General features: G+C 42.2%; 1 protein-coding gene across 2 annotated transcripts in view; it reads right to left on the reverse strand.

Annotated features, from left to right (window-relative positions):
• LRP1 (LDL receptor related protein 1) overlaps positions 1 to 17,663 on the reverse strand; it is a 385,437-nt gene that overhangs the window by 115,030 nt on the left and 252,744 nt on the right. For both annotated transcript variants that reach the window (XM_073663345.1, XM_073663344.1), the window contains exons 24-26: positions 15,558 to 15,755; positions 11,443 to 11,647; positions 1,848 to 2,012 (exon numbers count right to left, since the gene is read on the reverse strand). In XM_073663345.1, coding sequence (XP_073519446.1) covers positions 1,848 to 2,012; positions 11,443 to 11,647; positions 15,558 to 15,755 — 568 coding nt within the window. The remainder of the gene's footprint in view (positions 1 to 1,847; positions 2,013 to 11,442; positions 11,648 to 15,557; positions 15,756 to 17,663) is intronic.

A 17,663-nucleotide genomic window follows, 5' to 3' on the forward strand; every position in this document is an offset into this window, starting at 1 on the left:
AAATATGAAAAGCATATATCCTACTAACCAAAACTTCCTTGCAGGTGTAAAGAAGTGCAGGGGTCAATACAACTAATTTTAATACTCAATGGTAGAATAGGGAGGTAATAGATCAAATGTTTATGTTTCTCTACAGCATGTGTAATATATACACACACGTGGTCAAAATTGTTGGTACCCCTCGTTAAATGAAAGAAAAACCCACAATGGTCACAGAAATAACTCAAATCTGTCAAAAGTAATAATAAATGAAAAATCTATAAAAATAAACAAATGAAAGTCAGACATTGCTTTTCTGCTTCCACAGAACTTAAAAAAAATTAAACTCATGAAATAGGTCTGGACAGAACAGATGGTACTCTAAACTTAATATTTTGTTGAACAACCTTTTGAGGCAATCACTGCAATCAAACGATTCCTGTAACTGACAATAAGACTTCTGCACCTCTCGACAGGTATTTTGGCCCACTCCTCATGAGCAAACTGCTCCAGTTGTCTCGTGTTTGAAGGTTGCCTTTTCCAGACGGCATGTTTCAGCTCTTTCCAAAGATGCTCAATAGGATTTAGGTCAGGGCTCATAGAAGGCCACTTCAGAATAGTCCAATGTTTTCCTCTTAGCCATTCTTGGGTGTTTTTAGCTGTGTGTTTTGGGTCATTATCCAAGATTAAATTCTTAGAGCTAATATGCAATGTCCCAATGAGGGTCAAAAGGTATTACCTCGTAGGTCCTGGGACGCTGGAGACCTGCTGTGTCCTCCCCACACCCGACGCACGCCCCCGGAAGAAGCGATTAAGCGAAACGGCGTCCGTTAATCTGAGCCCATTCCCTTCATTGTTATTGGATTAATACTATACATACTCCCCCTGTTGCACTTGCACAGTATTTGGTGAAGTACTGTAATCAGAATAATATGCTATCCCGTTATTTAATTTATCCTGTCCTCGTTTAGGTTCATGTTCCTGTGTGCTACTTTATAAGAATACATCGTTTATTACTTATGAGACCGTATTGTGTTTCCTATCCCCCCTTTTTTTGGAGGTTTAATCCCTTGTCTATTTTATTATATTTTTATCTATCACTTGAAATTGAATTAATAAAACATTAACAATTTTTTGTCAGAATCTCTTCTTATCTGGCGGTTATATGCAGTTATAGATCCTTTTGTGTTATAGTACTCAGCATTATGTACACTCTCTGTAGTACACACATTTCTGTTTCACACATTTACAAATACACAGTTCTGCTATATGCACATACTCACACCGCTCTGCTACATACACACACAGCTCAGCTACATCATCAATCTTCTCTCCACATACATTTACACCACCTATATATTACCATGGATTGAAGTTCCTCCCAGGCATGTGGCTGATCACATGACCTGAAAGATTCTTCAGCTACTCAAGACATGCAACATCCATGCACGTTTTCTCCTGCCCTGCACCGATCACACTGATCAGTGTGGGGCAGGAAGAGAGAGCAGTTCTCTCATTGATCAGGAAGGACGATGTGTCAACATTCTTCTAGATCAGTGGAAGCTGCCCCTAGATTGGAAGATGCACAACTTTTTAGAAAGATTTTTTTCTTGCTATAAAGCACATCTTATAGTCTAAAAAAAGATATTACCTATGTCTATAAAAAATTAGAAAATTAGATCACTTTGCCTGTAGAAAGATCAGATCAGAGATTAATTCAAGAGTGAATATCCAAATTCTAGGACCTGAGAATACAAATTTTGCTTTGCCAATTAGTCACACAAGCTGTATCTTCTTCTAGACCAAAATTCTGGCCTGGAGCATCATATTTCTCTCATACATGATGTTGATGTATGGTCAGGCTGTACCTGGCATCGATCCAAAGAATACGCTCCTCCATGTAGTCTACGGTAAGACCATTTGGCCACCCTCCTGATCCAGTCTCTTTATGAATAGTTCTGCGTCCTTCTCCGCTCATGGACGCCGCTTCTATACGTGGCAAGCTAGAATCCCAGTCTGTCCAAAAGAGGATTCTAAAAAAAAATAATATATAAAACAAATTTAACATAACGAAAATATAAATATACAAATGATGTTGATCTACTACATGTGGCTTGTTCTCCTATAACTTGTATCGGACATAAGCACTTCTATAATCAGTAGTTATAAAAGAGATTGTAAAATATGTTACTAGAATAATGTTTTTTTTTGTAGGAGATAGCCAAGAACAGAGTTTGGCGATTTTTAAACAGTCCCTTAGACACTAAATAAAAAGATGGTGCACAAGTTCAACCACAGCTTCATTTGGACTGGACTCTACAGAGCCTATTTTTGGGTTTGGTGGAAGTCCAAACAGTGGGTGTCACAGGGATACCGCAACAGAGAACTGCTGCACTTATTAGAACTGCTTCACCATCCTATTAAACAGTGCAGGTTTTCCTTGCTCTATCATAGCAAGTGTTAATCAGTTTAGTTGATCTCCTAGAGCTCTCCATCCTGAATTGTCTCAGCTGTTCTGTGTTGGCCACTACCCTTTGGTATATATGCTCCCACTGGCACTTGGGGATTGCGAGTGGTCGTTTTACATCTTGGTTTGGTGGTGAAGGACAAAGTTCAGTGTTTGGAGTTGGCAGATGGAGAGTTTTTCTGGAGATTGCTGTGTGGAGTTGGTTTGCGTGTCTATCCTTATCCGCTCACATTTGGTTTTCCCTTCCTATACCTCCCCTGTTTCACACTCTGTTGTTTTGTGAGTATATTTGTATGATTGTAATTTTTTTTTTTATCTCTGTCTGTTTACATCTGTCTGTCTGGTTAGTGTTTTCCTATACACTTAGGCCCTTCTAATAACTTAGAAGTTACTGATTAATTTTAATATGCTATTATTAATATTTTTATATATATTTACAAAGATATTTCCATTTTTCTACTGCATTACTGCAGACACTTTGGCAAAATGACAATGGGATCCAGACATACTGGTTGTAAATTTTGAATCATTTTTCAAGAATGAATTTGTCACCATGCCCTCGCCACTACCGATTACTTGCTGACATGGCAAATATATCACCATTAAAAATTAGGATTGTCACTGAACTGTCTCACGGATAAGTGAACAAAGTGAGCTGCAATAAGTGGAGGGGCTGGAGTCACTTCTTAAAAATCGCTGTGAAATGCCTGCATTAATTTCATAGTAGAATTACAAACAACCACACATTGCATTAAATTATATTAAAGAAATCAGAACAATGTAATATCTCCGAGGACAGAGAACAATAAGCATTTCATTAAGTATCGGGCATGATGTGCGTTAACGGCTTTGCTTTTTTGCGGGTGAACTCTGTCATTTTCACCATTTCCACCTCCGCTCTCTATCCTAGCTTGTGTGTTTTCAGTAAAGCTTTGGCATTCCATTTGCATTCTGTTTCATAACACTTCCAAGAACCTCCCGCTGGACTGATCAAACACAACTATCAATTACAGTCCCACAAGCTTATCTTTGGACTCTTGTGAGTGGAAAAAAAAAATCTCAGATGAACCAGAATTATGCAGAAATTCTAACTTTCAAACCACAATTGTCTGTACAGAGCTGCGCCTTTCAGATAAAACCAGCTACAATAGAAAAACATATTGCTCTTTTCTAAAATTTTCCATGAATGTCACTCAAAAGCTGAAAGACGTACTTTGCAAACACATCGAAGTGTAATACAAATACAGAACGAGTCATTTAGAATAATGAATGTGGTCCTAGACGCCACAATTGTTGGCCTTGTGCATTCTACTGTCGGACATTCACGGCCATGCCACCTTTTTTTGGACTGGATGCCCTATTGCGCCCAAATATTCATCATTAGATAGGAAACACTGCATTTAAAGGGTACATGATGGCTGATAAATGCTGCCCAATCTACGGGCCGCATGTATCAGACAGTGGCTGTGAGATTCCAGCCAGGTATGTTTGACTTTGAAATGCTGCACCATTTCAGAGAAAAACATACTTTAAAAGTCACCAATCTCTCCCCACCCCCGCTGACAGGTCTATCCCTATAAATGCACATTGGGAGAGACCTGTCAATCAGAGGAAACAAGAGGGGAGAAGCCTCTGGAGACCCGCCTTTCTAGCTAGTCACCTGTGCGACTCGGTCCCCGGTAGCATGAAGGGTACATTCCCATGATGAGGAGCTGCTGCGGCCCCATGCTGCACAACAGCTGCACCATTTCGACCCTTATTATGCAAATGAGCGGATGCGCTTTTTTTTTTTTTTTCCACATGCAGACTTTCCTCATTGATGTAAATCTATGGGGAAAATCCACATGCGGACGCGCAAGAGAAATTGACATGCTGCGGATTTGAAAGACGCCCGGCATGTCAGTTTCTCCGGGTGATCCACAAGTGCACAGAGACGCATAGTGGACATAGGATTTCTAGAAATCGCATCCACTATGCTGTAACATCTGGACTAGGGATGTCAAACTCAAAACACACAGAGGGCCAAAATGAAAAACTTGAACAAAGCCGCGGACCAACCAGTATACAGGAAAATGGGCTCCACACAGTGCTCCAATCAGTATATTGGCCACACATAGTGCTTCACACAGTATAATGGCCCCACATAATCCTCCATACAGAATAATGGGCACCACATAGTCCTCCATACAGAATAATGGGCATTGTATAGTCCTCCATACAGAATAATGGCCCCATAGTCCTCATTACAGAATAATTGGCCCACATAGTCCTCCATACAGAATAATGGGCCCCACATAGTCCTCCATACAGAATAATGGGCCCCACATAGTCCTCCATACAGTATAATGGGCATTGGGCCCCACATAGTCATCCATACAGTATAATGGGCCCCACGCAGTCCTTCACACAGAATAATGGGCCACACATAGGCCTCCATACAGAATAATGGCCCTCACCTAGTCTTCCATACAGTATAATGGGCCCCACATAGTCCTCCATACAGTATAATGGGCCCACATAGTCATCCATACAGTATAATGGGCCCCACATAGTCATCCATACAATATAATGGGCCCCACGCAGTCCTCCATACAGAATAATGGGCCCCACATAGTCCTCCATGTAGAATAATGGGCCCCACATAGTCCTCCATACGGAATAATGGGCCCACATAGTCCTCCATACAGAATAATGGGCCCCACATAGTCATCCATACAGTATAATGGCCCCCACATAGTCCTCCATACAGAATAATGGCCCCCACATAGTCCTCTATACAGTATAATGAGCACCACATAGTCCTCATTACAGAATAATGGGCACCACATAGTCCTCCATACAGAACAATGGGCCCCACATAGTCCTCCATACGGAATAATGGGCCCACATAGTCCTCCATACAGAATAATGGGCCCCACATAGTCATCCATACAATATAATGGGCCCCACGCAGTCCTCCATTCAGAATCATAGGCCCACATAGTCCTCCATACAGAATAATGGGCCCCACATAGTCCTCATTACAGAATAATGGGCCCACATAGTCCTCCATGCAGAATAATGGGCCCCACATAGTCCTCCATGCAGAATAATGGGCCCCACATAGTCCTCCATACGGAATCATGGGCCCCACATAGTCCTCCATACGGAATCATGGGACCACATAGTCCTCCATACAGAATAATGGGCCCCACATAGTCCTCATTACAGAATAATGGGCCCACATAGTCCTCCATGCAGAATAATGGGCCCCACATAGTCCTCCCTACAGTATAATGGGCCCCACATAGTCCTCCATACAGTATAATGGCCCCCACATAGTCCTCCATACAGTATAATGGCCCCCACATAGTCCTCCATACAGTATAATGGCCCCCACATAGTCCTCTATACAGTATAATGAGCAACATGTAGTCCTCCATACAGAATAATGGGCCCCACATAGTCCTCATTACAGAATAATGGGCACCACATAGTCCTCCATACAGAATAGTGGCCCCCACATAGTCCTACATACAGAATAATGAGCCTCACATAGTCCTCCATACAGTATAATGGGCCCCACATAGTCCTCATTACGGAATCATGGGACCACATAGTCCTCCATACATAATAATGGGCCCCACATAGTCCTCATTACAGAATAATGGGCCCACATAGTCCTCCATGCAGAATAATGGGCCCCACATAGTCCTCCCTACAGTATAATGGGCCCCACATAGTCCTCCATACAGTATAATGGCCCCCACATAGTCCTCCATACAGTATAATGGCCCCCACATAGTCCTCCATACAGTATAATGGCCCCCACATAGTCCTCCATACAGTATAATGGCCCCCACATAGTCCTCTATACAGTATAATGAGCAACACGTAGTCCTCCATACAGTATAATGGGCCCCACATAGTCCTCATTACAGAATAATGGGCCCACATAGTCCTCCATACAGAATAATGGGCCCCACATAGTCCTCATTACAGAATAATGGGCCCACATAGTCCTCCATACAGAATAATGGGCTCCACATAGTCCTCATTACAGAATAATGGGCCCCACATAGTCCTCCATACAGTATAATGGGCCCCACATAGTCCTCCATACAGTATAATGGGCCCCACATAGTCCTCCATACAGTATAATGAGCACCACATAGTCCTCCATACAGAATAATGGGCCCCACATAGTCCTCATTACAGAATAATGGGCCCCACATAGTCCTCCATATAGAATAGTGGCCCTCACCTAGTTCTCCATACAGTATAATGAGTCCCACATAGTCCTCCATACAGTATAATGAGCCACACATAGTCCTCATTACAGAATAATGGGCACCGTATAGTCCTCATTACAGAATAGTGGCCCTCACCTAGTCCTCCATACAGTATAATAAGTCCCACATAGTCCTCCATACAGCATAATGGCCCCTACGTAGTCCTCCATACAGTATAATAAGCCCCACATAGTCCTCCATACAGAATAATGGCCCCCACGTAGTCCTCCATACAGAGTAATGGGCCCCACATAGTCCTCCATACAGAATAATGGGCCCCACATAGTCCTCCTTATAGAACAATGGGCCCCACATAGGGGTGGTGGTTCTGGTGTTGCTTTCCAAATATTATCACAGTGCGGGCCAGATTTGCAGTTTGACACGAGTGATCTAGACGCTGCGGGTTTGAGGCTACATAACTACGCAGCATCAAAACCGCAGAAAATCCTGAATGTGGGAACACTCCCTGAAAGAATGTTTTTTTCTGAAGCTCCTAAAAATTTCAAAGTCAACCATCCACAAGCTGCCCGAGGATCGAGACGCATGTATCAGCGGTCAGGTTCTCTTTTATAATCCCACTACATTGCTACTGAAAGTGTTTATTTCCCATTTGCAAATTATTACTTTATTCATTATAAACAGGATTATTTGTAATTTGGACATGTTCAGCTTATTTTTTGCTGCCAATGTGCAGATGAACAATGATAAAGAAAATAGACCTGAATGCCTCTATGGGAAAGGAACTGGAAGAGAATAAATTAAATCATCTTTACTTTTTAATCTCACAGATCACAGTTCTTAAAACGATGAAAATGACAAACATTTCCCCTCACAGATGCCAACCTAGAAGCAACATACACAATATGGTGCAATTTTGGTAGAACCAGCCAATTATCAAATATGTCGGGGCCTTCCTATTTTCCCGATAGATGATGTCTTAGACGAGAACAATAGAGCAATTTCATTGAGACACTCAAACCTTATGTTCTTCAAATAGAGGGCACTGTTAGGGGTGTCTTGCGGTGGCTTAAATAGCTGTTTGCAAAAAAAATGTTTGCTGAAGAGCCATTTAAGGTATAATGGTAACCTTAAAGGCCCACTTTTTTATTTCAACACTGGAGTGGTACCACTAATCTAAGTTCCATGACCCCAATATTATACTCACCATCCTCTGTCTTCAGCTGTTCCCAGCACCACTCCGGTCCCAATTTGCCATCTTTTGAGCACAACTTCTGGCTGACCGGCAATCAGAGATTACGGTCATAAGCTCTCAATGTAAGTCTATGGGAGACTTGTTCTGGTTCTCATAGACTTACATTGAGTTTTTACTTCCGGCTCACCCAGCAAACACTGGAGCGATCCCGCAGGTCACAAACTGCTGGAGACCAACTGGAGCAGCGCTGATGAAGACGGTGGCAGGTAAGTACACTGCTCAAAAAAATAAAGGGAACACTCAAATAATACATCCTAGATCTGAATGAATGAAATATTCTCATTGAATACTTTGTTCTGTAGAAAGTTGAATGTGCTGACAACAAAATCACACAAAAATCATCAATGGAAATCAAATTTATTAACCAATTGAGGCCTGGATTTGGAGTCATCCCCAAAATTAAAGTGGAAAAACACACTACAGGCTGATCCAACTTTGATGTAATGTCCTTAAAACAAGTCAAAATGAGGCTCAGTATTGTGTGTGTCTTCCACGTGCCTGTATGACCTCCCTACAATGCTTGGGCATGCTCCTGATGAGGTTGCGGATGGTCTCCTGTGGGATCTCCTCCCAGACCTGGACTAAAGCATCTGCCAACTCCAGGACAGTCTGTGGTGCAACGTGACGTTGGTGGATGGAGCGAGACATGATGTCCCAGATGAGCGCAATCAAATTCAGGTCTGGGGAATGGGCAGGCCAGTCCATAGCTTCAATGCCTTCATCTTGCAGGAACTGCTGACACACTCCAGCCACATGAGGTCTGGCATTGTCCTGCATTAGGAGGAACCCATGGCCAACCGCACCAGCATATGGTCTCACAAGGGGTCTGAGGATCTCATCTCGGTACCTAATCGCAGTCAGGCTACCTCTGGCGAGCACATGGAGGGCTGTGCGGCCCTCCAAAGAAATGCCACCCCACACCATTACTGACCCACTGCCAAACCAGTCATGCTGAAGGATGTTGCAGGCAGCAGATCGCTCTCCAAGGCGTCTCCAGACTCTGTCACGTCTGTCACATGTGCTCAATGTGAACCTGCTTTCATCTGTGAAGAGCACAGGGCGCCAGTGGCGACTTTGCCAATCCTGGTGTTCTGTGGCATTTCTTTGGAGGGCCGCACAGCCCTCCATGTGCTCGCCAGAGGTAGCCTGACTGCCATTAGGTACCGAGATGAGATCCTCAGCCCCTTGTGAGACCATATGCTGGTGCGGTTGGCCCTGGGTTCCTCCTAATGCAGAATAATGCCAGACCTCATGTGGCTGGAGTGTGTCAGCAGTTCCTGCAAAATGAAGGCATTGAAGCTATGGACTAGCCTGCCCATTCCCCAGACCTGAATCCAATTGAGCACATCTGGGACATCATGTCTCGGTCCATCCACCAACGTCACGTTGCACCACAGGCTGTCCAGGAGTTGGTGGATGCTTTAGTCCAGGTCTGGGAGGAGATCCCACAGGAGACCATCCGCAACCTCATCAGGAGCATGCCCAGGCATTGTAGGGAGGTCATACAGGCACGTGGAGGCCACACACAATACTGAGCCTCATTTTGATTTGTTTTAAGGACATTACATCAAAGTTGGATCAGCCTGTAGTGTTTTTCCACTTTAATTTTGGGGGTGACTCCAAATCCAGGCCTCCATTGGTTAATAAATTTGATTTCCATTGATGATTTTTGTGTGATTTTGTTGTCAGCACATTCAACTTTGTACAGAACAAAGCATTCAATGAGAATAATTCTTTCATTCAGATCTAGGATGTGTTATTTGAGTGTTCCCTTTATTTTTTTGAGCAGTGTATAATACTAGGGGCAGGGAAAGCACAATAGTGTCACCACTCCACTGGTAAAATTAAAAATAATCATGCTGGAGTGGTGCTTTAAGTGTCCCCCATGTTGACCGTCTGAAATATTGGGATATAAGTCAATTATAAAATATCCAAACTAAAATCTATGCAGGAGAGGAAGACAATGCAATAAAAAAATGGCTACTTCGTTTCATTGATGCTCATTTAGATACTATTACACCTCCGCACAAGGCTGGTCCAGCTTATATACACAAGCCTAGATGAGCATTACAAAAAGCAATGTTACATTATTCAGTCCTTGATTTGTCCTCTTCTGACAACCTACTAAACATTTTATTCAGGAGTTTGTCAATTTTATCTGTATTTGAAAAAACTGGGATTCAATCAATATAGCCATCTTCCCAACTTCTACTGGGTATTATAAGGAGAGACAAAATTAGACCAGCGCTGCCCCCGGCCTGACTTTTCCCTGCTCTGACCTAACTGACAGGTCTCTCCCATCTGAGTACATAAGGAAAGACCTGTCAAAAACATGGAGCGGGGATGAAAGAAGCCAGCCGGAGGCAACACCGGTCTAGTCTTGTCTCTCCTTATTCTCCTCGCCAGGCTCTTCAAACTATGTTTTCTCTGAAAATCCATGGCATTACATAGTAATATGTACCTGGCTCTGACTGTTACTACCCATGGTTTGGGCAGTATGAATCGATTGATAGGTTCCCTTTAAACCTTGCTACCTGCCATGGACAGTTGCAAGCACCTTAAGTTAACATGTCCTGTCTTATATGAAGGCAGCCTTAAAAGGATTATCCGGGAGTATTTTATTTTTTCTTATGGGCCTAAGATCTAACAAACAGGTAGTTGCTAACTATCTGCCTGTTGTTTTGCCTGGTGCAGAAAGCTGCCATTTCAGAATGTCCACAAACTGCTTCGGCCAGTAATTATGTGGCTTCCATTGACATCACATCAATAGAGCAGAGCAGAAGTGAAGCAGCTGCTCTGACATGGTGTAAAGACCCCGTCACACTAAGCGACACTACAGCGATCCCGACAACGATACGACAGTCAGATCTTCCCAAAGACGCAGCAACGATGCGGCGATCCGTAGTGACCTGCATAACGATGCACGCCTATGTGTTTCTGTGTCTGAGTCGTCAACAAGGTCGTTGGTAAAGTGTCAAACACACCGATGCATGCTACCCAGCGGGACCTCAACGATTAAAAAAAGGTCCAGACAATTCCGACACGACCAGCGATCTCACAGCAGGGGCCTGGTCGCTGCTAAGTGTCAAACATAGCGAGATCGCTGGTGAGGTCGCTGTTGCGTCACAAAACTTGTGACTCAGCAGCGATCTCGCTAGCGATCTCGCTTAGTGTGACGGGGCCTTAACTGTAGATGTCATGCCTACTGACAGCTGGTTCCCTGCTGTTCAACTGCAGGGAGCTGGATGTAAATCAGCATGATATCAGAAATCACGCCCCATTAACAGAGAGAAAGACGAAGAGCTGCTTTGTTGACGTAAATCAGCAGAATTGCCGACAGGAGCGGTCAGTGAGGCAGCGCCAGGCACAACAGTTGGCGCCCTGCCCGCCAGTTATTATAAGAAAATAAAATATCCTTGGATAACCCATTTAATAATAGTCTTATTATAATTCTTTCATGTGTATAGAATATAGAGATGAAAAAAACCATATAACTTAAAAAGGAAACAAACCCATTGCGGGGATCCAGGGCAATGGCTCGAGGGTGTTCTATGTCTCCAGCCAGCAGTGTGGTCCTCATTGTTCCATCTAACTTGGCCACCTCGATTTGATCCAAGTTGCTCTCTACCCAGTAGATGTTCCCAGCAATCCAATCTACAGCCAGGCCTTCTGGTGTTGCCAGGCCGTACTGGATGATGACCTCAAAGCTTGTAAGAGCTAAAGTAATGAAGAAACAATAAAATAACAGATGGCAAAAGCACAACATTAAACAATCCATACACCTTGCTAACATCAGGAGATGACGTCAGTAGGTACCTGTGCCCTGTAACTGCACGTAAAACAAAAAGGTGACAGCCCTCCCCAATGAACATGCACCCTTGTTTTCCAACTCTCATCTTTGGGTCTCTGAGTTGGGTGTCGAGTTCCCCATTTCCAACCCTGGGATCGGGGTCGATGGCAGGGTGCAGACTCCCACAGAGGTCATCATCAGCCTTTATTAACACATCATAATGCCTAAACTGGTAATGCAACGTATAAAACTTACAGGTATCTGTGAAGGTAACAAATGTCTGGTTCTACTCGACCTCCATTTCATGAGAATTCACATTTCCATCAAAACTTCATTAATTTAACAGAAAAATAATAAAATTTGAGAGTCCTCAGTGGTTGATAACTTTTAATGGCAAACTGAAAAGATGGCAACAAATGGAAAATTTTGAAAACTACTCAGGTCTCTTCATTCTTTCCATCTTTTCAGTTAGCCATTAAAAGGTATCAACCACTGAGGACTCTCAAATCCACCCATTTCCTTGTAGAATGTAAGCTTCCGAGCAGGGACCTCACTCCTAATGTAACTGTTTAAACGGCCTTAAATTGTATTGAATTTATTGTCTGTACATGTCCCGGCTTAATTGTAAAGTGCTGCGGAATATGTTGGCGCTATATAAATAAAAATTATTATTATTAAATCTTAATATTTTTATTAAATCTTTAATATTTTTCTATCTACTAGCTAACACGGTACAAAGATATATATTGTTCCTTAATTTAACAGGAAATCTGATTGAATTTTTTTAAAAAAAAATGAACAGCAGAATGGAAACCAGCAGCATTGAACTATAATCCTGAAAGTACACAGTTAACAAGTACTGTGGCCCAGAAGGACATAAGCTTGGATGGTGTCTGGTTTGTGTCACGCCATGGTGCATTCATATGCAGATGCGCGGAGCATATATTCATGTGCAGCCTTGCATTGTGTCTGGTGGTTAGGCTGCTCTCATGGAGGGTGCACCCAGTGTAGGAGACATGATAAATAGAGGAACATGGTAGAGGTGCCTCCATCCTCCGCCAGCTATACAGACCATGAACCTGATGAGTTACCGTGTGATAAGGGAATAGAAGAATAGTCTATGTCTATGGCGCTGATCTAGTTACAACTAGGGGGGAATTAGCATTTTGTTTTCTCGGTACCCTCCTCTTTGTAATTGTCATCAGACTATAATTAGCATTAACAGCGAGCTCAGAATGCTAATTAACTCTCGTATCATGATGAATGTTTTCCGGCGACGAAGGGTATCATTAAGAAAAGCATGATGTGCAACCCAGACCAGACAACTAGGGGATGCGGGACTGGTACAACAGACTCATATTCTTCATAGCTGAGGACAAAAGAAAAATACTGCATGTAATGTCTCCAAAACCGTCCTTACTGTCTCCGCTACATTACATGTCTGCAATTATAGGAATATAGCTGTGTACAACTCGCCCACTATTCCTAATATACGGCATCTATAGCAAACAGCTGGTTCAACAATAAAAAGGTCTTCTATTCTATCCCCTCCACCAGTTTCTGCCCAAAAAACATACAAAGTAGTCACATAAGTCCTTTAAGGACCCGCAATAAGAAAATCACATTCCAGCGTAGGAAGATTTACTAGTAAAAGCCACTAGGGGGTAGATTTATTAAAGGGAATGTGCCAGGGCAATGTTACTAACTTGTATCCTGGCTGCATAGGTCACAGAACAACAAGTAAACCTTTTAGTAATCTGAAGTGACACCACTGAGAAATCAAGCTTTGAAGCTAAATGTAAATTAACCAGGAAGTGTATTGGAGGTGTGTCTATTAGTGATGAGCGAGAGTGCTTGTTTAACCCTTTCTCTGAGCACGCTCAGGTGCTTACCGAGTATCTTCGACGTGATCATATATTAAGTTCGAGTCCCTGCGTCTGCATGATTTACGGTTGTTAGACAGCCTCAACATGTGAGGATTCCCTAACAAACAGGCAATCCCTGAATGTGTTGAGGCTGTCTAACAGCCATAAATCATGCAGACGCAGGGACTCGAATATAATATACGAGCACACCGAAGATACTCGGTAAGCACCTGAGCGTGCTCGGTTAAAGGGTTAAACGAGCATACTTGCTCATCACTAGTGTCTATGCATTTCAAGTTCATGGTTATGCGTCTAATTTGCATGTGGCTTCAAAACTTGATTTCTCAGCCTTGGTACATGGGATTACGGCAAAACAGGGGTCATTTCTATTGTTGTACTAGGAACTATACAGCAATTCCACTACTTTTACTAGTAAACTGTTCCCTTTAAAACCAGTGAGCCAATCTTTAAGAAGCTCTACCAGCCAAAATATTGTCTAATCCCTTATCAATATGTATGTAGTGTAGTTGTGTTAAGTTCTTACCGATTGTTGTTTCCTCTGGTTCCCAGTGACGTCCCGGCCCCACCACTATTTATCTTAGCCAGTGCACACAGCATCTTCTGTGAGGACCGGTAATTGTTTTCTCAGTGTAAGACTATAGGACTCACACTGAGAAAGAGACTTAAAGAGCTATTCCAATCTCCAAGATCTTATCCCAATAGGTAGTACGTGTAATAATAATAATATTAGCAAATACCCCCAATTACAGATGTAGTATAGTTCTTCTGATTCATTATGTCGCTTACCCCATGTGCAGGGCATTGCAGTAGCTAAGGTATCCATGGTTTCGGCCACTATCAACTAACTGTCAGTATATGAGTAGTCGTAACCATGGATACCTAAGCTACTGCAATGCCCTACACATGGGGTAAGCGACATAGCAAATCAGGAGAACTATACTACATTTCTAATTGGAGGTATTTGTTAATATTATTATTATTACACCTATTACATATTGGAATAGGATCTTGCAGCTGGCAATACCCCTTTAACTTCGAGTCCACACATAAGACGCTGCATGAGCTGGATAGTCTGAACTGTGCTCAAATGGTTACCAGAGAGCCGGCGATCGGGAAGTATGCAACACATCCACACTACGCTAGATACATATTGATAAGGGATAGAGCAATATCATTTTGCTGGGAGTGTTTCTTTAAGCTTAAGATCATTGGGAGTGAAATATGTAAAATTTACTAAGAGACTCTTAAAAAAAAAAATCTGCTACATCTTTGGCTGTCTTAAGGCCATAAAATTGAATGTCCACTGCATATATTTGTAATGCTGCACAACTGGCAAAAATAGAGTAATTCATTTTCCACAAGTCTAATGTTAATAAACCAGAAGAATGTAACAAAACAAGGTTAAAAAAAGAAATAGTACAACCTATACCCTGGCCTACTGATCCAGAGAAGAGCAACGGTAGGAGCTAATTGCCCTCAATTTAAGAGAATATCATTTTTCCTGCCTCCGATCTGTGAATTCCAGGAGTAACTAAGGCCTCATGCAGACGGTAGTGTTTCACATACGAGCTCTGTGTTTTTCATGAATAAGCCATGTATAAGTATGCAATTGTTATACTCTATGGGGATGTTCACATGTCCGTTTTATTTTTTTCAGAGAATTTTCAGGACAAAAACACGAAGGCATTGTCGATTTTGATCTAAGTCACAAATAAAATGGACCAATGAAAGTCAATGAGTCCATGAAAAAAATATTAAAATGCAATATTTTTTTTTTTTTTTGCGCATGAGGAAAATCACTGCCATCTGAATGAGGCCTTACAGATAAGTGACCATGAAGATGTCTGGATCTCGTCAGGAGATAACTAGTGTCAAGAATTTAGTGTTTACTCCTAATCTGCAGAGCCGGGAATGTAAGAACAATCCATTCCCAGAGCCAGACGCCACTTACCGCCACTTTCAGACAGCTTCCCGCGGTATATCTTGTCCTCTACCACGTCAGTCCAGTAGAGAGTGCTCTGGTTGAGGTGGAAGTCCAGAGCGATGGTGTTCCTCAGCCCTGGCACAAGGACGCTGTAATCCCCCTTATGCAAATCTATCCGACGGATTTCATGGCGGTTTGAAAAGATGATGAATGGTTTAAAGGGATCTAAAGAAAAGAAGAGACAAAGGTTAGTAGGTTATTTCTCCAATCAGTACTCCATTACCAGTCATATAAATATCACTGCGGCCACATCTGGTTCTCATCACTCATGTCCTGTCATTTGCTAGGTTTCATACATTAATAAGCTCAACTTTAGCAAAGTAGATGAAAAAGACAATAAAGAACTTTAAATACTGATGTAAGGAATCTATATCCCGCAGCTTTTGTACCACCATTGTCGAGTAGGCGATAAAAGACAAGATCACACCTATCTGACCACAAATAGATTTTCCATCCTTGAGAAAATCAACTATAAAACAGAGTCTTCAAGTGCTATGAGGGAGGGGTGAATGCACTAACCAGAAATTGCCCCGCCCTCAATGCATTTAGAGCCTCATTTACATAAGGATTCAAAGCAGACTATCACTTTTAGGCCAGGAGGATATGCTTGAACAAGTCTTATCTACTCAACACAGAAGTATTCTCAGAGTGATACATTTATTGGCTAACCAGAAAAAAAAAAAAATTATATATATATATATATATATATATATATATATATATATATATATATATATATATATATATATATATATATATATATATATATATATATATATATATATATATATATATATACAGTGCTGGCCAAAAGTATTGGCACCCGTGCAATTCTGTCAGATAATACTCAGTTTCTTCCTGAAAATGATTGCAATCACAAATTCTTTGGTATTATTATCTTCATTTAATTTGTCTTCAATGAAAAAAACACAAAAAGAATTGTCCTAAAGCCAAATTGGATATAATTCCACACCAAACCTGAAAAAGGCGGTGGACAAAAGTATTGGCACCCTTAGAAAAATCATGTGCTGCTTCTCTAATTTGTGTAATTAACAGCACCTGTAACTTACCTGTGGCACCTAACTGGTGTTGGCAATAAATAAATCACACTTGCAGCCAGTTAACATGGATTAAAGTTGACTCAACCTCTGTCCTGTGTCCTTATGTGTACCACATTGAGCATGGAGAAAAGAAAGAAGACCAAAGAACTGTCTGAGGACTTGAGAAACCAAATTGTGAGGAAGCATGAGCAATCTCAAGGCTACAAGTCCATCTCCAAAGACCTGAATGTTCCTGTGTCTTCCGTGCGCAGTGTCATCAAGACGTTTAAAGCCCATGGCACTGTGGCTAACCTCCCTAGATGTGGACGTAAAAGAAAAATTGACGAGAGATTTCAACGCAAGATTGTGCGGATGGTGGATAAAGAACCTCGACTAACATCCAAACAAGTTCAAGCTGCCCTGCAGTCCGAGGGTACAACAGTGTCAACCCGTACTATCCGTCGGCGTCTGAATGAAAAGGGACTGTATGGTAGGATACCCAGGAAGACCCCACTTCTTACCCCGAGACATAAAAAAGCCAGGCTGGAGTTTGTCAAAACTTACCTGAGAAAGCCTAAAACGTTTTGGAAGAATGTTCTCTGGTCAGATGAGACAAAAGTAGAACTTTTTGGGAAAAAGCATCAACATAGAGTGTACAGGAAAAAAAAAGAGGCATTCAAAGAAAAGAACACGGTCCCTACAGTCAACCGTGTGCATGGCATTATGAAGTCTGAAGACTACCAACAAATTTTGCAGCATAATGTAGGGCCCAGTGTGAGAAAGCTGGGTCTCCCTCAGAGGTCATGGGTCTTCCAGCAGGACAATGACCCAAAACACACTTCCAAAAGCACTATAAAATGGTTTGAGAGAAAGCACTGGAGACTTCTAAGGTGGCCAGCAATGAGTCCAGACCTGAATCCCATAGAACACCTGTGGAGAGATCTCAAAATGGCAGTTTGGAGAAGGCACCCTTCAAATATCAGGGACCTGGAGCAGTTTGCCAAAGAAGAATGGTCTACAATTCCAGCAGAGC

Source organism: Phyllobates terribilis, unplaced genomic scaffold, assembly GCF_046119375.1.
Source record: "Phyllobates terribilis strain yellow unplaced genomic scaffold, ASM4611937v1 Scaffold_2__4_contigs__length_985480577, whole genome shotgun sequence".
Taxonomy (NCBI): domain Eukaryota; kingdom Metazoa; phylum Chordata; class Amphibia; order Anura; family Dendrobatidae; genus Phyllobates; species Phyllobates terribilis.